We start from the raw sequence: 27607 nt of genomic DNA, 5'->3' as shown, positions 1-27607 counted from the left end.
GGTTTGGCTGAAATTATTTATTATTTAGCAGTTGGTGTGTTCCTAACTGCATACTGTGAGGTAGACACAAGGGTGTGTTTTGCCTGTACAATTCAAAAACTATTGATCGTTGTTTAGGTTTTGTGTGGGAAGAGGTGTGCAAGCTCTTCTTTGACTGAAAGAGCTCAGTTCTGTGCAACTGCTAGTACTGGCACAGAATAATAATAATAATAGCATAATAACAAAACATAATTTTTAAAACAGGCCCCTTACATCATTCCTCCAGGTGTAGTAGGCGTGAATATGGTACTTCTGCTCACAGGTCAAGAATAGTTTTCTGTGGAAAAACGAGCATTAGAAAAAACATTCAAAAAGTCTGAATCCTACATAGAGCTCCCTTGGGGCTGCTGTGAGCAGAGTGCCTGTGTGTCTGCTCTGCTCGGAGCTGCTGCCAGCCCTGCTGGCTGTGCTCCAGGGCAGCTGACAGTTCGGGCTGTCCGGAGCCTATCGGAGGAGCGGATACGCCAATGTTCCTCCTAAATGTAACCTACAGCAATGTGGGTGTTCCTGGCGTTGTTTCCCCACCCCCCAGTTCGTAGTTATAGGTTTAGGCTGTGGTGGATGTGGAGGAGAGGGTGTCGCAGCCGGGAATGGTGTAAATCCAGGTGGGGAGAAGGCTGCTCATAACCCCGCAGGTGCACCGGGGCCGCGCAGTCTGCCGAGGACAGGTAAAGTGCGGCTCGGAGGGCTTTGTTCCCACCCTTTTAAACCGAGAACATGCTAAATCTCCGGCCGGGAGGGCAGGGGCCGTGTGGGGCTCAGAGGTGCTGGGGGCTGGCTCGCTCAGCGGAGCCGGGTGTGCGGCGGGGTTCGGGGGCAGCCCCGGCGGCTCCTCCGGCTGCTCGGGGCCGCTGCTCCGCGGCCCGGCGCGGAGCAGGACGGGGGCGATGGGACCCGGGAGAGCCTTTCTGGGGTGGGCTGGGGCTGGTTCCCAGCGGCCCGGGATGTCCCATCGGCGGGCACACCTTGCTGTCCCCTGGGCGGTGTGCTCGGGGATGCGGGGCCGGCTCCGAGCCCCTGCGCAGCCCGGATGCCGAGCTCCGTGCGGGGATTGCTGCAGCTCGGCAGGAACACGGCGTGAATCTCTCCAATAAATAAACAGGGCCATGATGTGTTAGTAAAATAAAACTAATCCCCACCACCCAGGAAACCAGACTGAGCCCGTGCTCTCGTGTTTTAATTTGTTTCTAGCACTTTTTGGGGTGTGACCAGAGGAAAGTGCTGGGCCTGCCAGGGCTGGCTTTCCAACAGGTTGTGTCTCGTGTCTGTAATAGACATCTTTCTGCAAAAGACATGATAACAACTTGATCTCGACTTAATAATCAAGGAAAGACTGATACCTCTACTGTGTCTCGATACTTCATGAAAGAAATGAGAGTAGCCTCTTTGTTTATTTTGCATGGTAAAGGTGAGGCATCACTGTGAGATAAATTGTCCACACAATCAGATTTCCCCATTTATTCAGCAAGGGCTGTGCTGGACAGGCAGTGTGTGTTCCGACCCACTTCTCATCTGTGTGTTGGGGTATCAGCCATGTCATCTTCAGTGTGTGCTCTAGCCACAGGCAAAGTCAGTAGCATAAGCACTTCTGTCAGAATGAACTGCACAGTAAGTTTAGCAAAAGCTCTCAGGTCAGAGAAATGCCTTTTATTCTGTAACTCGTGGGTCATACAGGATCTGATTTGCAGCATGCTGATTTTGACAGTACTCCATGTGAGCAGTGCTGCAAGATCAAAGTCTTTATGGACAGCAGCCTTTACTGCACAGGGGAAAAGAGCCTCTCAAAACTCCCTCACTGCAGAACTGGGTAGAGGAGAACAAATAAACTGGTTTTGCAGAGTGTCTTCTGGAAATTTAATCCTATTTATCCCTTGGAAAAAAACATTGTCAAAACTTTTAGACTGAAATCTGTGATGTTTGTTTTAAGGAGAAGTTAAACGTTTCCCCTGTTGTCTTCCTCCTCGCCCTTCAGTTTCAGATCCCACTGTGAGCTGCCCCCAAGCAATGCCTGGGGCTGGGCAGAGGGGATGCTCTGGGGCTCAGAAGTTGCTTACTGCCTCCAAACCTTGGCAAGAAGAAAAAAGTAAAATTTATTTATGGAAAACAAGCTGAGAGAGACTGAAAAAGGAGACAGGAAGATTGGTTCCCTCTCTCCCTCCCTACATCTGAACATCAGATGAGCACGTAGCAGTGAGCTCCCCTCAGCAAGCTGGGGCCATTCCTCAGCACTGACAGGAGGTTGCTTGGCTTGTTAAGAATATGTTTTAATGAATATGCAGTGTAATCTTTCCTGCTTTCTCCCCGATTAAAATGAGTGATATTTTGCAATGTTGAAAGACATGTTGGGAAGGGACTTGTCAAGAGGATCTTTTCTCCCCTTTGCCTCTCTTTCCCATCTCTGGTGTCACTCCCCCAAACACACTACACATGGTGACAAGTCTTTCTTAGCAAGAGTAATTTGTCATCATATTCATGTGTCCAAGTGAGCATCTGAGTACAAAAATAGGAGTTTTGACTTAGTGTGGTTTAACAAATATGTATTTTTGACTCATTATTGAGGTAGACTTTATTAAAATTCCCTATCTTAATGGCTGAGAAGATAAACTGAAAATGTCCTTCACTCACCACCCCACCCCCCCAGCAAAGCTGCTAATCCTGGGCTAATGCTGATGAGCAGCAGGTGATGATGAAGATTTCTTTCAATTCCTGTTGCTGAGGGTCTGGCAGGGCTAACAGGCAAAGAAATCATCCTGCAGATTAGTTGATTTAAACCCAAGATAAAACCAAGTTGGCGAAACCTCTTGACCTGTCAAAGTTTTGTGTGAAAACAATGTGAAATCCCCCAGCACCTGTCACATCTGGCTGCAGGCAGAGGCCTGTCCAGCCCTGGGTGATGTGCCCCCTGGAAATAGCTCCTGGGAAGAATGTCCTTGAAGATAATGACAGAAGAATGACCTTTCCTCTGTGGAATTTGCAGGTTTGAAGCTCCTGGGAGACACACAGTGGGGCTTCCCCGATGAAGCTGTATTTTGTGTTGATCTCCCTTTACTTAGCCAAGCCTGGGATCTGTCCAGTCTGCTGAAGGGGGATGCTTGTTGCGCCTGGCACTGCAGGACAGCATTACTGTGTCTGTAATCCCTGGTGGAGTGATGCCAGAGGGGATTTCTTAATCCCCTCTTCATTTTGTACCTGTGCAGGTAACTGAGTGTGACCTGCTTTAGGTATCTTGCCTTGTCTGGTGTGAGGGATATATAATTTGCTGCAGAGACAAGTATTTCCTGAGAAAAATCCACCCATTTTCTGGAAAAACAACTAATAGAGCTGGTTATCAGGAAGCACACATATTTGTCTTTAACTACATAAAGAAAATCTGCTTGTGCAATGACAGGGGCAGAGACCCATCAGGAATCTGGTCCAGTGAGTGCTTTTAATCTGGAGAAAAAATAAATATCCATGTTTGAAATAGAAAGCCAAGAGCTCTACCAGATACATTTGGTCTAAATCTGGGCATGCTTGAAAGTGTCACTGAAATCTACCTAGGATGTGATGGCAGCCTCGCTGATTTCAAAGGAAAAATGAGCAGAAAATTGAGTTTGCTGGACAGTTATGTATAAAAACATCGCCCCAGAAAGCCAGTCCTTGTAAAACAGAGGCATGAAAGAGCCTGGGGCTGAGTGTTATTGGGGATGGGGAGGGGAATGGGGGACGGGGATGGGACAGGGAAGGGGAATGGGATGGGGATGGGGACAGAGAAGGGGATGGGGACACAGATGGCATGGGGATGGGGACAGAGAAGGGGATGGGGAAGGGGATGGGATGGGGACGGGATGGGGCTGGGGATGGGGACAGGCAGCAGCGCTGCTCGAGGAACGGCTCCCTGGGCTGGGCTCCTGAACGGGGCCGTCCCAGCCAGAGCTGACGGGGGGCTCAGGGGGACGGGGCTCAGACTGTGCTCAGTGGAAGCCCCCAGCAGCTCTCTTGGGCTCTCCACTGGCCTCCCCAGGCGCCCTGGTGGGACTCAGCTGAGAAAGGGAGGTGCACAGGAGAGGGAGGAGAGGAGAGGTCTGCGCGGGCATGGAGAGGAGGGCAGGCAGTGCTGGCTGTCCCTCCCTGACAGGGCTGCTCTCTCCGGGTGTGATAGGAAAGGAGAGGAGTACGTTGAGAGATTTCCTTTTCTATTATTCCTTCATTTTCATGTTTTTCCTTCTATCTGTTCCCTATCCTTCTCCCCAGGGCAGGAGTTACTTTTGGCCCCCAGACAAAATGTTTCTGAGCTCATCACCTGAGACACCCAGGAAGAAGATGACCAGCTGCAGGTAAAGAAATTGGCTTTGGGAATTGGATTTCTATTCCTCTCCTCTTTTGTTTCTTTTTGTTTTTTTTTTTTTTTCCTTCCAGGTTTGTCACCATGAACCTCTTGTCCTTTGAGTCCATCTGCATTTTCCTGCTTTCCCAAGGTATGTTTAAAGCTGCCATTTTGAATCAGTGGTTTTGGTCTCAAGTGCTTCCCTATCTCCAACTGGAGTTCTTCACTCTGAGGAATGAGAGCCAAGTCAGTGCCTCTCCAGGAGGTTTAGGGATAAACTTCTGAAGCATAGTCTCACACAAAAGGGGAAGAAAATAATACCTGGAGAAACAGCCTTTCGGAGAATTTGAACACGTGACTGATCCGTATGTAAAGTGATGTGGGAAAAGCTGGTATTAAAAGTGCCTAAATCTATCCTGTGTTTATGGCTGTAATCTCAGAAGTCTAATGCTGGCCTAGCTCTCATTCTTGCCCTGTCCCTGCATGCAGTGAGCAGAGAGACTGTCCTGTGTGCTGGAGTCCCATCCTTGTCATTTTCCGTGCTCTCTGTGTCCCTGCCAGAAGGAATTTCCTGACATAGATACGCTGCTGTGTCACCAAATTATGTTTTGCAGCTATGAAACCTATACAGCAAACCAGCATTTTTGCTGTTATAGGTTAAATCCTGTATGTCTTGTTCATGGATGATTATGTGTTTGATCCCACAGCTTTGCTGCCATTGGGTATACAACAAATCCACGTTGGCCAGGAGATGATTGGCAAGATCTCAGCTGCTGGCCAGTGTAAGTTTGTTTTATAAAGCATTTTCTATATCTGAATTCCCTCTTTCTTTGGTTGTCACCCTGGTTTTTTAAGATTTTCTAAGCCTTTTGATGTTGATGTTCTTGTAGTGAACTTTCTCACACACGTTCTGTAAATAACTCATTGTTTTGCATTCCTTAATGGAGGAGGAGAAAGTTGATGGACTGTTGGTTTGTTGGTTTGACCAGTGTCATTGAAGAGGTGGCACTGTCACCCTCCAATCCGCTGGCACTTTCGGAAAACTATAAATGTTGGAGTCAGAAAATAAATTTCCCTTTTTCTTCACCTTGAGAACAGCAGTGTGCACTTGTGTTTTTTCGTGTCCTATAGTGACATTTGGTTGTTTTGGTGTGTTTTGTTTTGGCGTGTTTTGTTTTGGCTTTTTTTAAGTTGGTTGTTGTAGTTATTTACATTTATTAGCCCCTCTTCAGTCTGTAAAGTCCCCAGCAATGCTCTGGCAGTCACAGCACCGTGGCTGCCTCTACCCCAGCCTGGCTTTCTCCCTCATTGGTGTTAGCTCTCCTGGGATGTGATCTACTCTGTTTTCCTCGAATTGGCTATTTGCCAACTGGATGGTGTTTCTGTCAGTTCTTCAGCGCCTGCTCCGACCAATCCTGATTTGCAGAGCTGTGTTTAATTACAGCCTTGATCAGACCTCCCACGTGGGTGTTTTTTGGGGCTGTAAAGCCAGCACAGCCAGCTTGCTGGGAGCAGGGCTGATGGGGCTCTGGCTGGCCCACGTTCACCTGCAGCTCCCCTGTTGTACCGGCAATCAGTTACTGATAAACTCTGCTGTGAATTCTCTCCTGATTGTCAGGATCTTTAGCTTGTCAGAGTGTTAGAGAGTCTCTTTTCCCAGCCCAGCACTTGAAGAAGGAGTCAAGGCTCTTCAGTTCTCAGTCTCAAGGTTGTTTATTGTATCTTATCTATAAAAAGTTTTCTCCTGCCCTGCTGAGGTCTGTCCATCAGCACAGTCCCAGGCACTCTGCCGGCCCCTGGGGCCGTGTTATGTCTTTATACTAAAAACTAAATATACAATGTTTACAATCACTTTCCAATACCTATCACTTATGTTAGACAGTGAGCTGCTACTCTAAACCAATCTGTAAGTGCCAACATCACAGGAGAAGATGGAGGCCAAGAAGAAGAAGGAGAAAGGCTGGACATGCCCAGATCCCTCCATCTTGCCTTCTGAACCCCCATACCAGAAACCCCAAAATCTACTTTTTCACCTCGTGATAAATTCACTATCATTCTACTTAATTTGTCATGGCTTGCAGATCTTCATCTAAGGTTGGTAACTTGCTGCATGGGTCATAATCAAACCCACAGGGGCATTTTGGGCTCTATGCCAGGGTCTCTGAGATCCCTTGCAGGGGTTTTGGCTGCTCAGGACAGCCAGAGGGATGTCCTGGGTCCTGACACCTGATCACCATTTTATTCTATTGTCTGTCAAGGGATAGAGTGCATTCATTCCTATGCCAGGCATGCCCTCCAGTTCTACCCTGCAGCACCCTGTGTTCAGCTCAGACTGCCCATGCCAGGGATGGGTGTTTGGGTGTTTCTCCCTGCTGCACATCCCCAGGAGTCCCTTGCTGGGCTGCAGGCATCCTGCTCACCAGTCCCTCCCTGCGGAAGAGCTGCCTGGCACCCCTCAGGGCAGAGCCCCCCGAGGGCTGTTTCTCCATGCTGAGCCCAGTCTGAGGGCTGCTCGGGTGGCTGGTTGTTCATTGTTGCCCCGAGATGTGCAGGATGTCTCTGTTTCGGCTCGCACGTCTGAAGAACGAGTCTGAGCTTTTCAGTTTTTGGTCTTGAGGTTGTTTATTAATTCTTATCTCTTAAATTTTCTTTCTGCCCAGCCGAGATCTGCTCAGCAGGGCAGCCACAGGCACTCTGACTGCTCCCGAGGTGGTGTTGTCTTTTTATACTACAAACTACATATAACATATTTACACTTAATTCCCAATACCTATCACCTATGTTAGACAGTGCACTTCTACTCTAATCCGATCCCCAAGTGCCAACATCACTGCAGAAAATGGAGAACAAGAAGAAGAAGAAAGGCTAGACACACCCAAGTTCCTCCATCTTGTCCCCATACCAAAAATCCTAAAATCTACATTTTCACCCTGTGATAATTTTATTATTATGCTGTTTAAACTTCTGTGACTTTCAGCTCCTCATACAAAGCTGGTGACTTGCTCCAGGGGTCGTAATCAAACCCGCAGGTGCTCTGGGCTGTGTGCCAGGGTCTCTGAGCCCCCTGGTGGGGTCCTTGGCAACTCTGGACACCCAGAGGGATGCACTGAGCTCCGACAGGGGCCCTGCAGTTTTCTCTGTGCATGCTCAGGCAGGGGTAAGAGCTCTGTTTCAGCTCCAGGCTCAGCCCAGCTCCCAGGGCAAGGCTGACAAGCCAGGACAGGGCTGGCAGGGAGGCTGTGCTCCAGCTTGTCCTCAACACAGAGCCCCAGGGCAAGGCTGGGTGCCCCCTCAGGAGAGCCAGTGACCCCGAAGGGAATGCCTCACAACTTTCAATCCATGTAATCTGGTATTAGAAAACCCTCATTATAAATTCAGGTTTTGGCTAGCAGGAAGGATTTGGAAAAAGTAGTGACGATAAAAAGATTATAATAATGGGGGTAGAGTAACATCACTGGCCAAAACAGCTTTTAAGGGGTCAGTGTGCTTGATCTCTATTGAGCTTCTGGATTCTTTTTCCCTTGAAGTTGATTCTGGCATATGCTGTAGAGGAAACTTTAAAATTTCCCTTTAAATGCTTTGAAAATGATTCTTCATAGTCTGCAGTCTGCCATTTATTTATTTCAGTGAATGAAAATTAAATGTGGATGTCAGTGAAATTGTGGACTTCCACTGCAGCAAAAGCACCTCAGAAACTTCTTGGGAGCAGTCATGCTCATGCAGGCAGGGGTGATACAAAGACACATCTCTGAAGAGGAGATAAAAGGCAGATTTTCATGAAAGGTCTTTCTGTCAGTGTCTGGGAGCTGTTCAGTGAATTTGTGTCTAGGGAAATAAGAGCCTGTTTTGAAAAATGTGCTGCAGATGAAACACACTGGGCTCTGTGGGACTCTATAGACTTTGTAAATGCCTCCTGGATTTCTGTCTGTGCCTTGGTCTGCAGGTCCCACTGGGCAGGGCTCCCTTTCCCTGCTGCTCTGTGCCCTCTCTGAGAGCACCTCTCCCTGTGTTTGGTGATACTTCACTGCACTGGCTGCTCTGTGCTGTCACTGAGGCCAGGCTGAGGCTGAGCTGAGTCTGACAGACAGAGCTGAGCTGGAGCTGCTGCAGGCCGGAGCAGGGCTGCATCTGGTGCATCTGGGCTTTGGGTGGTGAGCACTGGCTGTCCCTGTCCATCCTCTGCAATTTGTCTGGATTTTCAGCTCTTGGCTGCCTGCTTCCCTTAGAGCAGGGCTAACAAAGTGCAGTTTCACAGTGTATATCTTTTTTCTCCTAGTGATGCAGTGCTCTGCCTCATTAGATGTCCTTTTCCTCCTGGATGGCTCCTACAGCATTGGCAAAGGAAGCTTTGAAAGGTCCAAGCACTTTGCAGGCAAGCTCTGTGATGCCTTGGACATCCATCCAGACAGAGTGAGTGTCAGGCATGCCTCCTTTAATTTTCAAACAGCTTGGCAGTGTGTCTAAAGGCCAGTGGTAACATGCTGAGTGAAATTGCAAAATTCAACCTACCATGGATGCAGAGTATTTATTTTATCAGAAAGATGCTGTTTGTGAAGCAGTGGGATTGGAAGATGCTTCTTGATTCTTCAGATTTTAAGCAGTTCCTTTTCAACTTGAGAAAATACATAATCCTTCAGGTTAAAGATTATGATTTGGGTGTTTTTTTACTGATTTTATTTTGGTTTGGAAGCTCATAGATGAATTGGTTCTTTCTCTTGTTTTTCCTTGGAAAGCTGCAGAATTAATCTCTGGGAAGTTAGCCACCTTTCTGTACAGCTGTAAATGATACAGTCTGCTTGCTCTGCTTCCCCCAGAAGGAGATGGGTGCTGTGCTGCTGTGGTTTCAGGTCTTGCTCCCTGGGGTCAGCCTTGAGGCACCTCTGGGCATGAATGAAACATTCTGGGGTTTGTCTGAGGGGACTTAAGCCAGACTGGCAGCAGTTCCAGGTGTGCATCAGTTCCACAACACTGCCTCAGCTGAGGGCCTTGGAGCAGACTGGGATGGCTGCTGGACTAGATTCCGTGCCAGAGCCTTTCCAAATAAACGTCAGGTCTTTGGGAAGCTTGTGTCAGTGAATATTTAATATTTGCAGATTTGGTGGTGTGTTTTGTTTTATTTTTTAAATAGCGTCTTTCCTCTAGTCTTTCACTTAATGCTCACATAGATTGGGCTGAAAATTGGTAGTCTTTTCACCTTTGGAATTGTCACATTCCCTAACATTTCTTGTAAGGCTTCAGTGAAGTATTCTGGATGTATTGCCCAGTACAGACCATTTAGTCCATTTGCATTTTCAACTAGAGAAAATGGTTTTAGAAGAACTATTAGAAAAAGTATTGGTTTGTGTTGCCTGCTGTGCTCAGTGCCAGAGGGAGCTACTCTCAGTGATGGAAACGTTGCCTGCCCAGTGGATAAATGGGTTGGTGTAGAAGGTGTTATTTATAAACTTACTGCCCCTGAGGCTGTGAGCTGCTCTGAGTGGATAAATATAGATCCTGAGCTGCCTCTAACTGCAGCAGAGGCTGCTGTTGCTTCCAGATAAACTTTTTTGCCTTGTTTATAGTCTGTGTAGATAATAATGGAGTTCCTGCTCTAAGTTCATTGAGACTACTTCTGGCTCAACGTCAAAAACATAGTTTGCCTCTATACAATTTAGTCTTCCCAAGTTTGTAAATTGATCAAAAGAGTAAAGCATGCACACACACCTTTCATAACCTTCCACAATCTTTTCTTTTAGGTCCGTGTGGGAATGATACAGTTTAGCTCAACTCCCCACCTTGAATTCCCACTGGATTCTTATCTAACCAAACAAGAAGTGAAAGAGAGAATCAAGAGGACTGTGTTCAGGTCAGCTTATTTTACAGCTCTTCTCTTTTTCTGGGCTTTTTCTGGGCTTAGTTTCTGGATTTAGGTGTGGTTTTTTTTTTTTGTTTTTTTTTTTTTTGAGGTTTAGAAATCTCTGCTTCTGCTGTGCATACACCAGTGTGATGTCCCCAGGGAGGGAGGTGAATGAACACTGTGCTCCATGATCCACAATCCACTAAAATGTGAAACCTGGTCTGTCTTGGTAAATGCTGTTAGGAGACAAAGTTTTCAGTGTCCTATTATAATGTTGTAAATAGAGAGTTTTCCAGGTCTTTCTGTCTCTTAGAGCCAGGCAGTGGGTTACATCCTCCATGGAAAAACAAGCATGTTGTTCCCTCATGGCTGAGCTAAGGCAGAACAGTGTGCTGCTTCATTTTTTGGTGGTTACAATTCCTTTTGTCCTGTAGTCAGTGATGAACTGCTGCTCTGTAGATATCTGTGTGTGCTTGCTGAATTCAAGAGGATCAGGTTTTCAGATGGAAACCTTTTTTCTCCCTGAATGTTAAGACTTGGATGTCTTCCCATGAGCCCAGGCAATGGAGCCAGAAGTCCAAAGAAGAGCTGTCCTTAGAGCCTCTCAAAATCCAAACTTTCCATCTTGGAGAAATACATTTGGGTCTACTAAGGATCTGACAATCACCCCAAAGTAGCACTTGTTTTGATGATAGATGAGGTATTGGTAAGGCCTCTGGATGTCTGCTCTTTTAGCTGATCTGCTTTAGGACTAAGGGTTAGATCAACATTTCCCATGGATATCTGCTGCTCTCAGGATGTTGCACATATTGCAAGCAAATGTGATCAGTTTTGCATTTTTCAATCAAGATCAGCTGGCTGGATTTTGTTGCATTTCTTTTGATGAGTTTAGCAAATCGAGAAAACTTCTTGTGTACTGTTACAGGAAAAACTTACAGAAAACAAAGATGCATTCCCCCTCTCTGGTTGTTGTTGAAAGTCTGTGAGAGCAGAGACAGTGAAGCAGCATTTGCTGGCTGGCACTGCATTTCCCTGATGACAACAGAGTGATGCTGACAGATCAAACAGAAATAATTACTTTTTGCCTAGCTATTTCATCTAGTTTAAATGAAAAGCTGACATTCTGCAGTCGATAAAATAGTTATGGATGGATTCCAGTTGGCTTCTGAAAAAAAATGGGTGTTTGACATCTTGGTTGAGAGGTTCCTTGATGTGCTTCTGATGAGCCTTTGGCCAGTGAGGCATTTCCTGACTTCAGCCCAGAGCTGACAGCACTTGGAAGGAGGCAGCACCAGACTGGAGTGAAGCTTTTGTGATTTATTTGGAGACTGCTGGTCTCTCTCTGTGAATGCTGTCCAAATAGCTTTGGAATTCGTTGGCCAGTTCCAGCCATACTCAGTGGTAATCTCAAGCTAAATTTCTTATGAATTTCTTTCACATCAGTCAGCAGCTGGTTACAGGAGAGAAACCTTCTTAGTGCTACCCCTGAAGAAAGACAGCAGGTAAAGCCCAGATCTCCTTGTACTTCAGAAAATCCTTAATGGAGTAATGCCTCAAACACACTTCCACTGTGTCAAACCCCAGTGAAGCTCCAAATGCAAATTAATAAGCAATTTAATGAGCTCTTTATTAACTTTTTCTAATCCTCAGGGCTCACATGGGCACAGTGTACTGAGTTCATCAAGATTTAGTCACTACACTGACTATGCACAGTGTGTTTTTCATCATGCAAAACACTATTCAGTGAAACATCTCACAGACATCTGGTCAGAAAAAGGCAAATTTGGACTTGCTGTGAACACGTGGTCACTGAGTATGCTTGGAAATGATACAGTGCCGAGGAGGAAGTTCAAAGCAAAGAGGCCTAGCAAGTACAGAATGATAAAGTTTCTGTGAAAATCAGAGGGTAGATGGAAAAACAGTGCACTTGGGCATGATGAAATGCTTTTCCAGAACAAGCAAATCAGGAATCAGGTGCTAGGGCAAAGGATGCATGTTCAGGAAAACAAATGAGGTGTGTTTGTGTCAGTGCAGACAAAGAACATGAATCCTCCAAGGAAGGAGTGACACTTGTGGTTTGGTTCCCCTGGACTGCTCTGGACAGCGATAAAAGCAGCCCTTAAGGGCAATTACAGGAAATTATTTATGGCACAACTCTGTGGGCAAATTAAAAGACAGCTGGAAATGTTCACTCTGCCCTAGTGCCTTTATTATCACCAGGTCTGTGGCATGTGTGGGAGGAAGCTGGGCAGGGCAGGGGCTGAGCAGGAGCGCTTGGGCTGTGGATGCAGGAGAAACTGAGCCTGAGTCAGCAGTCTGTGCTGCCAGCCCAGAAAGCCACCCTTGGGCTGGGCTGCATGAAAGGAGTGAGGAGCAGCAGGTCCGGGGAGGTGATTGTGGCTCTCTAGTCCATTGTTTGAGACACCCCTGGAGCACTACAGCTGTGTCTGGGGCGCAGCATAAGGAGGATGTGGAATGTTAGAATGTGTTTTAGGAAAAGATGCCTCTGCCCAAATGAAGATGCAAATGAGACCATATGATGGCAACATACAGATTTTATTTAACATGGATTTTATTTACCAGAAATGTGTGAGAGAGAGAAATAGGAAAGATGTCTCAGAGAGAGAGAAAAAGAGCAGAAGAGAATTGGTTGGAACTAGATGATCTCTGAGGTCTGTCCCAAACGAAACCATTCAGTGATGCTAGAGGATGTGTAGATGTGTATTTTAATTTGATATTAAAATAATAGAACTTGATATAATAATAATAATTATTTATCTTGAAATAATAATAATAATTTGCTACTACTACTATTTTATTTTCATCATCATCTTATTATTATCATCCCTATTGTTCTTCTCCTTCTTCTTAGTATTTACTTCTATTTCTTCTTCTACATCAACTTATTCTTGTCCCTATTCCTTTTCTTATTCCTTCTTATTCTCTTTCTTGTTGTTTGTTTTCTTTTTCTTATTCTTGCTTAAATTCTTATTCCTTTTCCTATTCTTTTTCTTATTCTTTTTTTAAAATTATCATTCTTATTCCTTTTTCTATTTGCATTCTTTTTCTCATTATTCTTCCTTTTTTTTCCTTTTACTTATACTTTATCCTTTTTTATTCCTAGTCTTGTTCTTATTATTTTTTCTTTTTCTTATTCTCGTTGATATTATTACTCTTTTTTTTCTTGTTCTTATGCTTAATTATTTTCTTATTTACTACTACTTCTTAATCTTCCTCATATTATCACAGAATCACAGAATAATGAGATTGGAAGAGACCTCTAAGATCATCGAGTCCACCCTATTCCCTAACACTCAACTAGACTATAGCCCTAAGTGCCATTATTATTAGTCCTACTCCTATTTTTTGTGGGTTTTTTGTTGTGTTTTGGTGGTGTGTTTTTTTGTTTGTTTTTTTTTTTTTTGTTTTTTTTACTAATGCTTCTTTTTCTAAAACCCAACTTCTGTCTCTTTTGGATGAATTGTGTTTGGCGAAGTCGTGCAGTGTGCAGTGGAGTCCTGGGAGCAGCACCTGTCTGTGCCCATTCCTCATGGATAAAATCCCAAAGGATCAGCATGTGATTCTGGATGAGAGAAAATGTCCTTTCAGGACATTTTCAGGATGAGAGAAAATGTCCTTGGATTCCAAGGACAGGATGAAAGAGAATGTCCTTGGATTCCACCAGGGGAGGTCCTGATGAAATATTCGAAACATTTTTCCCTGACAGAGTGGTCAGGCATTGATTGCAAGGAGTTCCTCAGGGAGGTGGTGGAGTCTCTGTCTTTGGAAGTGTTCCAGCATCATCTGGCTGTGGCACTTGGGGACATGGTTTTCAGGGTGACGAAGGTGGTGCCAGGGTGATGGTGGGACTGGATGGCATTTAAGGTCTCTCCCCACCCTGATGAGTCTGTGGCCTTCACCACTGAGTCGCACAGCACCAAGTGTCCCCCACGGGTGCTGGTTTGGGGCTGGCCACATGGGTGATATTTGTCTTGGCGAGACCAGCCTGGGATGCTCCGCAGCAGCAGGGGATTGCTGGGGCTGCAGGGCCATGTCTGGGCAAAGGCAGCTGTCCCAGGACATGGGGGGCAGGCTGAGGGCCAGCTGCCCCTGCAGGGCCCAGGCTGGTGCTGGCAGCCAGCCCTAATCTTGGAGCTGTGGGGCCAGGCAGGAGAATGGCCTCTGCAGCAGCTGGAACAGGCGGCAGCGACGTCTCTTGGATACCTTTTGGCCAATGGATTCTTCCCAATCAGACACTTCTTGGTAGCTGCTGACGTCTCCATGGGCCAGCCCGTGCTCGCTGTGCTCTTCCCAATCAGAGAGATTCTGGGAGCTACCAACTGGTCCTTGGGGAAGGCCTTGCTCCTTGCCTTCTTCCCAGTCTGAAATTTCGTGGTCACTACTGACATCCCCATGGCACAGTGCATCTTCCCCGATGGATTCATCCCAGTCAGAGAGCTCGTGGTGGCTTTGGGCTTCTTCTAAGGAGAGCTTCTGCTCAGTGCCTTGCTCTGTGCCTTCTTCCCAGTCTGAAATTTCTTCATAGCTTCCAACATCCCCATGGGATGGCTCTTCCTCAATGTATTCATCCCAATCGGAGAGCTCGTGGTGGCTTTGAGATTTTTCTAAGGGCAGGTCCTGCTCTGTGCCTTCTTCCCAGTCTGAAATTTCTTGGTAGTTTTCAATGTCCCCATGGGACAGCTCTTCCTCTATGTATTCATCCCAATCAGAGAGCTCATGCTGGCTTTGGGCTTCTTTTAAGGACAGGTCCTGCTCTGTGGCTTCTTCCCAGTCCGAAATTTCTTGGTAGTTTTCAACATCCTCATGGGACAGCTCTTCCCCAGTGCATTCATCCCAGTCAGAGAGCTCGTGCTGGCTTTGGGTTTCTTCTAAAGAGAGCTCCTGCTCACTGCTGGATTCCTCTTGAGACCCTTCCTGGTACCTACCTGCTTCTTCCAGGGACAGCTCCTGCTCAGGGCTGGCTTCCCTTTGGGACCCTTCCTGGTAGATTCTGGATTCTGCTTGGGCCAGCTCTTGCTCACTGTAGTCTTTCTCTTGGAACTCTTCTTGGAACCTACCAACTTCTTCTAGGGACAGCTCCTGCTCAAAGCTGGCTTCCCCTTGGGACCCTTCCTGGTAGCCACTGATTTCTGCTGGGGACAGCTCCTGCTCAGTGCTGGCTCCCCCCTGGGAGACATCCTGGTACCTACCAGCTGCTTCCAGGGACAGGTCCTGCTCAGGGCAGGCTTCTTCTTGGAAGCCTTCCTGGTAGATTCTGGATTCTACTTGGGCCAGTTCCTGCTCACTGTAGTCTTCTCCTTGGGACTCTTCCTGGTACCTACCATCTTCATCTAGGGACAGCTCCTGCTCAACGGAGGCTTCTCCTTGGGACTCCTCTTGATATTTGTTGATTTCTCCTTGGGACAGCTCTGTGTGTTCCTCATCTTCGCCCTGAGAATGCTCAAGCTCCCCAGCCAAGGCCCCCTCCTCAGGCTCCTGCTCTGCCAGGGCTGCCTCCACCTGCTCCTCACTGGAGGTTCCCAGTGGGCTGAGCAAGGGGCTGGGGGTGCAGCAGGGGCTGTGTGAGGCAGAGATTGGGCTCTCTCCCCCTCTTCCTCCTGCAAGTGCTGCTTCTAGTTCAGCATCCAAGCTTTGCTCCAGGTCCCTCTGTTCCTCTGGCTGCTGGCCAGATTCCTGGATCACGAGTACAGCATTGTCCACGATCTCATAGCTGATGCGCCTTGCTAAATCCAGCACAGCCTGGCTGCACTCTGGGGAGAAGCATGGGTTCTCTGCTGCTGCTGATGGCATGTTCTCCCTGAGGGCAGGAGAGCCTGGTGCCTTTTCCACCTCGGGGGGCTCTTCCTCCTCAGGACCTCCTGCCAGAGTGGCTGCCAGTTCATCCTCTGTGGGGCTCCCCCGGGCAGAAGAGGCTCTGGGCAGCTCAAGGGCTGCCTCTCCTGCCACCTCGGTGCCCATACTGCTGGGAGAGGTGGGGCCCTCCTGGGCATCCTCATCCTTCTCTGGGAGCAAGGGTTTGTCCCACATGCTGTAATCAATGCCTTCTGCCCCGTGGGACAGCCCCTGGCTGCTGACACTTCCTTCCTGTTGGGATAGCTGTTGGTCACTCCCATCTTCTTCCCATTGGGGCAGCTCCTGGACATTGTAGTAATTTCCTTGTGATAGGTCCTTGTCCCTGTTGTCTCCCACCTGGGACAACTCTGGGTCTCTCTTGTCTCCTTCCCATTGGAATGAGTGGCCTTGCACTTCTTCCAAAGGAGATGGTTCCTGGTGTGCCTCCCCTTCCTGCTTGGACTGCTCTTGGTGTGTCTCACCCGCTGTGTCCAATTGGTGCAACTCCTGGGCTGTCACACTTTCTCCCCGCAGCCCTTGCTGTGGGCCATCTCCCCACTGGACTCTCACAGTTGCACCTCTCCCACACTCACACCTCTGATGCAACTCTTGGTGCCTCACAGCTCTCCGTGGGGAGACTTCCTGGGCCATCACATCTTCCTGTAGTTGGTAATACTCTTGGAGTGTCATTTCTTCCCAAAGGCGGAGCTCCCGTCTGGTAATGTCTCTCCATGGGGAAAGCTGTTGATCCGAGTCATATTCCCAGTCTTTGTCCATGTGGGCAAAGGCCCGCTCCTCCTCAGCGTCCTACAGAGGCAGGCCTGAGCTGCCCCCTGCCCCCAGCCACTGCCCCCTGAGGGCTGGTCTTCCATCCATCCAGCCAGGCTGGGGGCTGGGAGTTGGGCTTCACCTCCTCCTCCCGACCATCTGACGTGGTCGGGGCACAGGGATCCCAGGAGCCGCTTCCTCCTGAGAGAGCAGCTCTCACAGGAATGGGATCCCCAGGGCTCTGTGCCCCTTAGATACCCGTGACACGGCCCTCTGCTGCGTCACAAGGGCCACCACAGTGTCCCACATCACCCAGGGCCCTGACACAATACACCTGTGTCACAAAGGGCCACACCCGGCACCCCTTCAGCAGCTGAATGACCACAATGTTCAGAGGGAAAAACAGAAGCTGTAGAGACATTTGTAGAAATGGAAATAAAGTTCAAATATCCAAGAGTTCTGGTTACTGCACCAATTGCAGAAACACTGTTGTAGAGACCACTCTGAGTTGGAGAGGAGGGCCATTAGGGTGAACAGATGAAACCAGTGGGTAGGAAGATGAGAAGAATGCCAGGATTAGACATCCCCATGGATCTGTTGTGTGGCAACAAGCAGAAATATGCTACACTTCACATTACCAGAGTGTAGCCATGATATTTTCTGAAAAATCCTTTCCTTAGGATTTTTTCTCCTGAGAAGCTGAGAGGCCTCAGGAACAAAATGTAAACAATGGTTATCTGCTGCTGTGGAATGCAACAGGTGGATCTGTGATTGGTCTCATGTGGTTGGTTCTAATTAATGGCCAATCACAGTCCAGCTGGCTCGGACTCTCTGTCCAAGACACAAGCCTTTGTTATCATTCTTTCTTTTTCTATTCTTAGCTAACCTTCTGATGAAATCCTTTCTTCTATTCTTTTAGTATAGTTTTAATATAATATATATCATAAAATAATAAATCAAGCATTCTGAAACATGGAGTCAAATCCTCGTCTCTTCCCTCATCCTAAGACCCCTGCGAACACCGTCACACCACAGGGTAAAAATTTGCAACCCAAACAGTAAATTCAGTAGCAGGGTGGAATTCTGATATCTTATTTTTTCATTATATCTCCCTGCTTTCTAGAGGTGGGAGCACAGAGACAAGTCAGGCTCTGAAGTACATTCTCAACAAGGGTTTCCCTGGTGGCAGAAACTCAAGTGTCCCTGAAGTCCTGATCATAATTTCAGATGGAAAGTCCCAGGGCAGCACTGCAGTGCCTGCAATGCAGGTGAAGGAGAGACACATAACAGTTTTTGCTGTGGGAATCAAGTTTCCAAGGTAAGAAACTCTCCAGAGTGGGAAGCAGACACCCAACTAGCCAAATGGCCACTCCTGGTGAGTGAGGAGTTGTCTCAGGCTAGATAAAAGTTTTGAAAAGAGAAAAAGTGTCTTAGTTTTTGCCAGAGCAGGGTTGATTCTTTTTTCTGTAGCTGTGGATGTATCTAGGAGGTAATCCATACCATAATCCATACTTTATCATTGCCAGGGGTGGGGGACAAGGGACATTTTCCCTTCAGAGAGGAAGGGCATTCCTTCCTTCCAAGGAGGGGAGAAAGTGTGGTGGACAAAACAGTCAGTGTTGAGATAAACTTTCCAAGTAAATTGATTTTGTCTTATATCTTTTGTTATTTGTACTTTTATTGCTGCTGTTGCTGCTTGATTTCTCATTTAGTTTCTGTTCTCAGTAAATTGTTCTTATCTCAGTCCATGAAATATTTTTGCCTTTTGTGTTTCCAGCTGGAGGTGAGAGGGGAAGCAAGTGTGGGCCTGGTTTCAGTGAGAGCACTAAATTGGGGAATACCATTCTTAAACCATGACAAAAAAAGGATTTTCAGGTTAGTACAGGCACAGGGGAAACACTGACTTGGTGGCTGATGTAGGAGGAGCGCCAGAGCTGATGAAGGAAACTTTTCCACTTGGTAGAGCTATGCTGCTGCCTGAGACTAAACACAGCAAGATCTTGGAAACTGAGGAGTGTCATGGTTTTGCATCAACTCTCTGTTTGCTGCACAGGGTTGGTTTTGACTCTTAATCCTTTGTGGGGGAGGCTGAGCAGCTGACCTGTGCCTTGCTTGGCAGGTGGGAGGAGCTGCAGGTGCTGGCCAGCGAGCCCCCTGAGCGGCACCTGCTCTTTGCTGGAGATGCTGAGGATGCTGCCAACGGCCTGTACAGCGCCTTGAGTGACCCTGTCTGCACTGCCACCGCTCCAGGTGACCCTGCTGGCCACACCTCTGTGCCCATGCTTTAGCTTGGACATGGCACTGAGTGAGGAAGATAAGGCAGTGTCAGGAAGCACACAGGGGAATCAGCAGGTGCTGCACTTTGGGGTAATCTGCTTCTGGTGCCCAAACAGGATGGCATGCTCTCCAAATACCTCCAAGCTGCAGAATCCTAAATCTTTCTGCATCCTGATTCACCTCTCAAAATGGGAATATTGGCTTTTTGCTCATGTGACAGGGGATAGAGGGATAAAAGCAGTTGTGTTAAATTTTCTAATGGACTTGGCTGTGTGTTAAGGGGAGGCACCGGGGCTTGCAGGAGTTAGAAAGAATAGAACTAGAGTGGTCCAGAGGTAGCAGAAAATCAAACACATGAATGATAAAGGCACAAAAGGGGCTGAAAAGCTGTCACTGAACCCTGAACTCAGCAGTGTGAGGTTTATAGCAAAGCAAAGGAGGCTGAATATTTAGGTTCTCAGAAAGTGGAGTAGGCTGGTGATCTTTTCAACAGGAAATCTCTCCTCTGGGGTGTCACTCTGGAAGCTCTGCCCAGTCTGTTGTTGTCAGGTAGCTGAAAACAGTTGTGTGCACTTACAGCCTTTGTATTTTCAGGCAATTGAGGCTAGTTTGCCTTTTACTTTGCTGCAGGCTGCAAAGTTGAGTCCCACCCATGTGAGCGCAGGACCCTGGAGATTGTGAAAGAGCTGGCTGGCAGCTATGTGTGTTGGAAAGGCTCAAAGCAGCCCAATGCAGTGCAGGCTTCTCTGTGCCCCTTCACCAGGTAAGCTGGGCACCCACAGCTCTAAAAATGACTGGGGCTGAGAGATAACAAATACAGTAACGAGGCTTTTATCTGACTTTGACTATTTACTGGGATGAAGATCCCTTGGAAGACTGATGCAAACAGTCTCTAGTTCTAGGAAGAGTCTCTGCTCTGATCATTGGCTGAGAATTTTAAGATAGAAAGATTACAGTTTAATTAAAAAAAAAAGAAGGTAGATTCAATGAAATTATGCTTTTCCTTTTGCCATCTCATTTAGACTGAACTATTTTTTAAAAATAATTGTTTTGAAAACCTGTGTTTTCAAAGGAAAATTTTTTCCATTGAAAACACAGTGAGATCCACCTTGAAGGCACATTGTTAATATTTAAATTCATGACAGATCTTATTATTCCTGTTTCAGGTGGAAGCGAGTCTTGATAAAACACCCATCCAGGTGCTTCCGAACTGTATGTCCAGGTGGGATTTTGCTCTCCCAAAACTTTAATTTATGAAGCAGGAAAGGTAATAGCTAAAGAACAAAAAGACAGGGGTTTGCTTTCACTTCTCAAAAATTGTTCTCAGAGTGAGAGACTGTGATCAGTAGATATTTAATCCATTTTTTGTTTCTCACAGGTATCTATGATCAGAGTTCTTCCGGATTAAAATGTCTCCCAGTAGTTTCTCCTCCACTTGAGGAGCCAGTGAATTCTCACTTGTTCATGTCCTGGGGGCAGAGTCTTGCACTGCTTCCCAGTGCCTGTGGGGAGTCACTGTTCTCCAGCCAGGGGAGCATGCAGTGATGCCTCCAGTCATACTTAATACCATAAGCAGCATAAGGTTAGTGGGGAGCCTGACACATGCTGATCACCAGCCTATTTTTGTGGCTCTTGAAGTAGCTGTGCTCCTTCAGCCTTTTTTGCAAGTTCAGGTGACAGCAGCTTCATTTTCTTTATCAGTACAACACTGACCAAGCAGCAGGCCAGATCCTGACCCCTTCATTGCTGCTGAAAATCTGTCAGGGCTGCAGGACCTTTAGCAATTCTCTGTTTATATGCATATGGTGTCACTGCCATTGTTCCACATCAAAGGAAGTCAGAGTCTGGTTTGCTTTCTTGTCACAGCCTGCTGGAGAGCCATCCCAAATGGAAATGACCACAGAGGTGAGGTGGCCCTGTGTTAGTTCAAACTCTGCAGCAAGAGGGGCAGAGCTGTGACCCTTTTTCCACTAGCAGTGCTGCTCACGCTGGCAGAGGATGGGGAAGGGCAGGCTCCCTGCTGATGACCTGTCTTTCTCTTCCCTGTCCTGTTCAGACCCCTGTGACTCCCAGCCATGCCAGAATGGTGGCACGTGTGTCCCAGAGGGACTGGATAGGTACCACTGCCTCTGCCTGCTGGGCTATGGAGGAGACATCCACTGTGGTAGGTGTGAGCCTGTGCTCTGTCTCCTTCCCTCTCAGCTGAGTCCTGCCGTGGTGACACCCTCTGTGCCAGCTGGGGTGGGGCCACAGTCCTTGGGCTTTTCTGCAAAGGCAGGCTGAGTTTATTCTCATGTTGATCATGACTGTGTCAGGCCCAGTGGCTGGGTCCTGCTGTTCAGACACCGTGTGGGTATGACGAGCACCAGTATTGACAGTCTCACCCTGGAATTGCTGCCTTTGTGCCTAAATGCAGGTGCCATGGGATCAGGAGAATGGAGTCACTGGGAGAGACATGCATGTGTCTGTTGGTCCCCTCCCCACACACATGGGTGCAGCAGGAGCTCCTGGTTTTGGGGGTTCAATGTGAAAAAGCCAAAAGCTCCTGATCATTAGAAAACACCTTGTACTTACTTTCCTCAGAACCAAGGTTTCAGCTTCAGAGTGTCTCAGGGTGTCAGAGGTGAGGGTCTGGTGCTTGGACTCTCTCCTTTCTCCAGTGTGTGATTGTGTCATTCAGAGTGCTCTACCCACAGCACTAAGAGAGTGGAGCTCTCTTAGATGGCAAATTTCAAATTTCTGATTTGAAATTTGCCATCCAAAATTGCAAGAATTCCCATAGATATTTCCTGTCTCTAAAGGTTTATATGGCGTGCAACCAAAACACAGCCTGCTCCTGGCTCCTTTGTCCTCCAGCTCATGATATGAATGGCAAAACATTTGGACACAATGTCCCCTCTCCACAAGGCTTCCAGCAGGCCTCTCTCTGTTGGGGTTGCCCTGCAGATGACTGATTGCCTTCTCCCTTTCCAGCAGCAAAGCTGAGCCTGGAGTGCGGCGTGGATCTCCTTTTCCTGATGGACAGCTCAGCAGGGGTCACACTGGAAGGGTTCCTGCGCTTCAAGGCCTTCCTCAAGAGATTCCTCCAGGCCATGGTGGGCCAGGACTCCCCAGTGAGCGTGGGGGTGGCCCAGTATGATGACAATGTCAAGGTACCCATTGAACTGGGCCAGCACAAGGACGCACTCAGTCTCATGAGGAGTATTGATGCCTTGAATTTCAGTGGAGGGAGAACCCTGACAGGCAGAGCCCTGCAGTACATTGCACAACATGGTTTTAGGAGTAGCCCAGTCTTTGCAGATGTGCAGGATGATCTCCCACGTGTGGTTGTCCTGCTCACTGACTCCAAGTCCCAGGATTCGGTGGCAGAGGCCACTAAGTATGCAAAGGACCAAAATATCTTCTTGATTGGCATAGGCAGCAGCTTCATGAGAGCAGAGCTGACCATGCTGACTGGCAATCCACAGCAGACCATTGTCTACTCAGACCCTCAGGACCTCTTCAACAGGATGCCAGAGCTGCAGAGAAAAATCTGCAGTGTGGGCAATCCTGAAGGTAAGGCTGTGGTGTGGGCAAGGTGGGACAAGTTTGCCAAACCATGCAGAGGTGTCCTGAATTCCAGCAGGGAGGAGGGAAGTACAGAAGGATGAATGTCCTTGTTTTTGTTTGTCAGTCACAGATCCAGGGACTAACCTTCCATGAGTGATTTTTGTGATGGATCTTGTGAAAGAGACATAGATCACCCTTCACCATCAGTGATCAGCAGTGTTGAATTTTCCCCACAATTTCCTCTCACTGCCATTTTTCAGTCAGAAAGGAGCAGATAAATATTCTGAGAGACACCATCTTTGTGCTCCTTTCCACAGGCTGCCAGGCCCAGTCTCTGGATTTGGCATTTGCTGTGGATGCCTCGTCTGGAGTTGGCCTGGAGAGCTTTCTGCGCCTGAGGCACTTTGTCAGGAGCAGCTGCTTGCACTTCATCATCAACCGGGACGTCACCCAGATTGCCCTGGTGACCTATGGCAGCAAAGCTCACACTGTCTTTGCCTTGGACACCCACACCAGCAGCTCTGCTGTTCTCCAGGCCACCGACCAGGTGCCCTTCCTTGGGGGCTCAGCCTCTGCTGGCAGTGCCTTGCTGCACGTTCACAGTGATGTAATGACTGTGCAGAAGGGAGCAAGGCCTGGTGTCAACAAGGTGGTGGTGCTGCTCTCCAATGGAGGGGGCATGCAGGATGCAGCTGCCCCAGCTCAGCAGCTGAGGCACAATGGCATCCTGGTGTTTGTGGTTGTCATTGGGGACGCAGACAGGGACACGCTGCTGAGAGTTGCTGGGTCCCCCAACTACCTGGTCCACATCTCCTCCTATGAAGACCTGCAGTATTACCAAGGCCTTATCATCGAGAGGATCTGTGAAGGTAGGAGAGCCTCCAGTCATCACTCTCTCTGTCAGTGCCACCAGCTGCTGCTGTTGCAGGTTTTTGGATGTTTTACTGACTGAACTTGGTACTATCGTTTGTGTTTTACGGATGGGGAAACTATGACACAGAGCTCTGATGACTGCCCAAAGCAATCCTGCAGGAGTTAGTAACCAACTTTCCTAAGATTCAGTCCAGTGGGTGAGAGTGGCCTAGTGTGACTGGCTCTTTCAGCCCTGCTAGATTAGATTCTGCTTTCTCTGAAGGAAAAAGAAGTTTTTTCTTTTTCTGATGTTGCTTTAAATCTGTAGAATTTGCTGTGTGTTACTGTTCCTCTTCAGTGTTTCTGGGGGAGGGCTTAATGGGCCCCTTTTTGTGCTGGTCCCTGAGTGAGGTGTCTACTCTCTTGTTCAACTGGTTTGTGACCAGGTGTTTGTAAAGTGAGTCTGCAAGCTCATCACTCCTGTTCATCCTTACTATCCCACTACTGAAATTATCGCGTAAGCTTTTGAGATTTTGTGTTGTCCTGCATTTAATCTTAAAATCAGAATCTGTCCATTTTGAAGCCTTCAGACTGTTAAACTAAACTTCACACAAATTGTGATTTATCTTATTTCTAGGACCAAATCCTTATCCTCAAAGTGGAAGGGAAGAATTTTCAAATATTTGTTAAAAACTCATGTTTGGGGGTTGAAAAAAAATAGGTGACGTTTCTTCAAAACTTTGAGTCATGGGTGTCAGTCCTCAGCTGGGGAAAAATATGGCTCTAATAGTAAATATTAAACACTTGCATGTTGTCTAGAAATCAGCTTTTCAGAAAGGACAGCAGCTCTAGTTTTCAGACAGTGACAATTAAAGTCCTCCTAGTTAAAATACCATGCCTTGTTTTCTCATTCAGAGTAGCCTAAGTTTAACATCTATCCATTTGCTATGTTTTAACATGTTTATAAGATCAAAAGAAGCACGTTTGAACTTCAGCACAGAGGTCCTTTTCATCTCTGGGCACGCCTGTGTCTCCTTCAGGCTTAGAAAGAGCTGCAGCATCATCTCTTTGGGGTGAGGAGCTGCTCTCCTGGCAGGCTCTGCAGATGGTTTCTGCCTCAGCTTTTCAGTGTGTTTCTGTTGCAGTGGTACTTTCAGCTGTGTTATTGCAAAAACAATGTAGTATACCTTGGAATTAGCTAAAATGCCAGGGGTGAAGGGGAAGAGACAGCAGGGTTCAATGAATCAGGGTAGTAACATATCATTTCCTGAGACTGAATTGCTGCTTTCATTTCATCTGCAAGTAAATCAAAGTTTGTACTTGATAGGATGGGGCCAAGGGTGATGTAAACATAAGCCCTTCACTCAGTCTTCTACTCCTAAATCCAAGGCTTAATAACAGAATCATTGTCTGTGAAAGGACTTAAAAAATTTATGATTCATTATAGAAGTATTTGAGAAACAGACCCTGGCTCTGTATACCTGGAATATGGTATTAGTTCTGAGGCTCACCTGAAAAGAGTCCAGAAAAAAAGGACCTAAGGTTTAGGAGAAAAGTTCCCAATCATTAAATATATATGAATCAGATTAATGGAAATACAAGTTATTAGCATCATCAAAGCTCAAGAACCTCATTTAAGGTATGTTAACAGCAGGCTGGAGTTCAGAGAAATGGTGTTGGGGCAGAATGATTCCCCACAGCAGGGACTGTGAGGTTGTGCTGGGGAGCATCCCTGGAGGGATGAAGTTGACAGAGCAGAGCACCTGTAGAGCAGAGGACCATGGAACAGCTCCCTGGGGAACAGCAGCAGCACCTGGAAGATGAGTGGTGTGTCCAGGAGATCCAGCTTTCATTGCCAGGGGCTCTTCCAGCCCAGTGATAGTGAAAGTGTCCATCCCTGGGAATACACTCTCAGGCAGGACCTCAGTTCACAAATCCCATGGTAACAAAAATAGTTTTGAACCTGGCTTGGTTCCCTATGAAATCAACTGGAGCTAAAAACTGATATGTCTCAGGTCTAGGACTGTCAAAAAAAATAATTTCAGGTATAATTTTGCCAATCTTAGGTGTGGGTTGAGATTTGATGTGCAGAGGGAGAATGAGCACAATGTCTGCTAAGCTGTAGAAAGCTCCCTGACAGATAGGGGATAGGATTTGTATTCTTCTTCCTTCCCCTTTTTCTGTTTTCTCTGTGATTTTTCTACCCTGGAGCAAAGGGTAAGGCAAGCAGCTCTACACCATGTCAGTGGTTGTTGAGCAGAGGAATTTCACACCCTCACCAACACTGCAGTGGTGTTGCCAGCAGACTGGAAGCAAATTCCTCTGGGATGCTGCTACTTAACCTAATGTATTGGCAGCAAGGCAGCATGGAACACTGCCAGCCCTGCTGACAGCTGGGCTCTGTTGTGTTGAGAGGGTTGGGAAAGCTGTCACATACTTCATAACAACAGGGCTAACAACTTGGGCTGTGCTTGCAGGCTTCTCTCAAGCCCCCTAGAAAAGAAACACAGAAATTCTCCCTGTGTTGTTTTCCATTCATGCTATCCTTGCTTCCCAGCTGGCAACTTCTCATTATTCCTCTCCAGTGGAAACTCTTATCCTCTCTGGGGCAAAGTGAGGTTTGAACTTCAGTGGTATTTGGGATTGTGAACCTGTTAGGGCAGGGCATGTGTCTTGCTCTGTGTTGTCCATGTGTGGTGTGGGGAGTTTGGGGGGCTCACAGCTCTGCACATGCTCCATTTTGCTTTTCTGGGATATGCAGCCTATCATTCAGTGACTCTTTTAAGCTTTACTGGGAATATTCTCCAGATTGAGACATAGAAAAGCCATTCTGTCTCTAGGTTGAAGTGTCAAGACAGAATTGTGGCTTGCTCCCTCTGCCATGATTAAATGTTTCTCCAGTCCCATTAGCCCCCGATGACAATTTTTGCAGCATTCCTGATGGATGTGGGTCTCAGCTAGTAATAATGCAGATGTGCCTGAGCCTGCTCTCTGCTCTGTGTCTGTTGCAGAAGCCAGAAGCCCTGTGAACCTGTGCAAGCCCAACCCCTGCATGAACCAGGGCGTGTGCATCCTCGGGCCAGGGAGCTACCGCTGCCAGTGCCAGGGCTGGGAGGGACCCCACTGCGAGAGCAGTAAGGACCAGCAGCCCCCCAAACTCATCCTACCTCTCCTCGAAGCAGAGAAACCCCTGGACAGCTGTTTGGTGGCCAGGCCTTGGTGCTGGTGTGGTCTCTGTTTTATGGAAAGTGCAGAGGTTTGGGCTGCTGAGGGGAGCAAGGGCTTCTCTGGAGAAGCTGCGTGTTTTTATATGTTCACGGAGTGAGTTGACTGTGGGGGGAGCCCAAGGAGGTCTAATAATTTTGATAATCTTCCACTCTGTTTTGTTCCCCTTTTCCCTCTGCCCTGCTAGAAGAAACAATCTTTCCTAGGTTCTCCAGGTGGAAAGATTTTACTCTCTTTTAATGGGAGGGAGCTGTTTCTGTTGGAGCAGACACCCTCACTACCCCTTTCAATGCTGTCCATGGTGTAAAACCTCCCCATTTCCTTCCTTCTCTTCAGCAGGGGAGGAATGGCCAGGAGGTGAGGAGTCTCTGGCTCCCTAGAGATGGCCTTGTGCCCATAGCATGAAGTTCTCAATTTAGCTGGGTTTTCCCTTTGCCCAATATTTTGCTTTTTACCTGAATTCTGACTTCCAGCCTGTGGCCTCTAATATCTGTCATCTAAGGGAATGGTTGGTTGGTTGGTTGGTTGGTTGGTTGGTTGGTTGGTGTGGACTGAGTGTGACCTTATCCCATGGTCCTAAAGCCCTCATCCCACATCTGTGCTTCTCCTCTGCCACAGGGGTTCTCCGGGGTGACTCTCCGAGATCTCCAGCCCTCCCTCCACGTTCCCATGTGCAGTGGAGTCCCCGGGGTTTGCAGCACTTCTCCAGAGCCCTCCAGCACAGCAAAAGGCAAATGGATCAGAGGCATTGACACAGATGTGCTGAGTGCTCCAGTTCTCCATCCAGGAACACTCCCTGCCACTCACAGGCGCTGTCCAGCCCTTGGCAGTGATGGAGCTGCTCCAGCACAGGAACTGTGTTGAGGCCATTCCCAATTCCTGCATTGCACAAACTGAGCTTC

At 47.5% G+C, this 27607-nt stretch overlaps 1 protein-coding gene across 1 annotated transcript; it reads left to right on the top strand.

The window, feature by feature from the left end:
- Positions 1 to 574: 574 nt before the first annotated feature.
- On the top strand, positions 575 to 27607 carry VWA2 (von Willebrand factor A domain containing 2). The gene is made up of 15 exons (XM_014308873.2): positions 575 to 707; positions 4273 to 4355; positions 4438 to 4496; positions 5053 to 5127; positions 8622 to 8755; positions 10081 to 10190; positions 17926 to 18120; positions 18922 to 19052; positions 19710 to 19842; positions 20246 to 20301; positions 21136 to 21243; positions 22053 to 22634; positions 22946 to 23497; positions 26492 to 26614; positions 27324 to 27607. The coding sequence occupies exons 2-15, from the start codon at positions 4303 to 4305 to the stop codon at positions 27455 to 27457; spliced, it is 2445 nt and encodes an 814-aa protein (XP_014164348.2). The 5' UTR covers positions 575 to 707; positions 4273 to 4302; the 3' UTR covers positions 27458 to 27607.

The sequence above is a fragment of the Geospiza fortis genome, unplaced genomic scaffold, assembly GCF_000277835.1.
Source record: "Geospiza fortis unplaced genomic scaffold, GeoFor_1.0 scaffold130, whole genome shotgun sequence".
Classification (NCBI taxonomy): Eukaryota; Metazoa; Chordata; class Aves; order Passeriformes; family Thraupidae; genus Geospiza; species Geospiza fortis.
The sequence above is the reverse complement of the archived record's forward strand: the minus strand, read 5'-3'. Positions and strand labels throughout refer to the sequence as shown.

Bases quoted from the DNA above. Each gene is read 5' to 3' on its own strand.
- VWA2 (XM_014308873.2), top strand. From the start codon at position 4,303: ATGTTTCTGAGCTCATCACCTGAGACACCCAGGAAGAAGATGACCAGC. The intron at 4,356-4,437 runs GTAAAGAAATTG...TTTTCCTTCCAG, and splicing joins AAGAAGATGACCAGCTGCAG to GTTTGTCACCATGAACCTCT. The intron at 26,615-27,323 runs GTAAGGACCAGC...CCTCTGCCACAG, and splicing joins GGGACCCCACTGCGAGAGCA to GGGTTCTCCGGGGTGACTCT.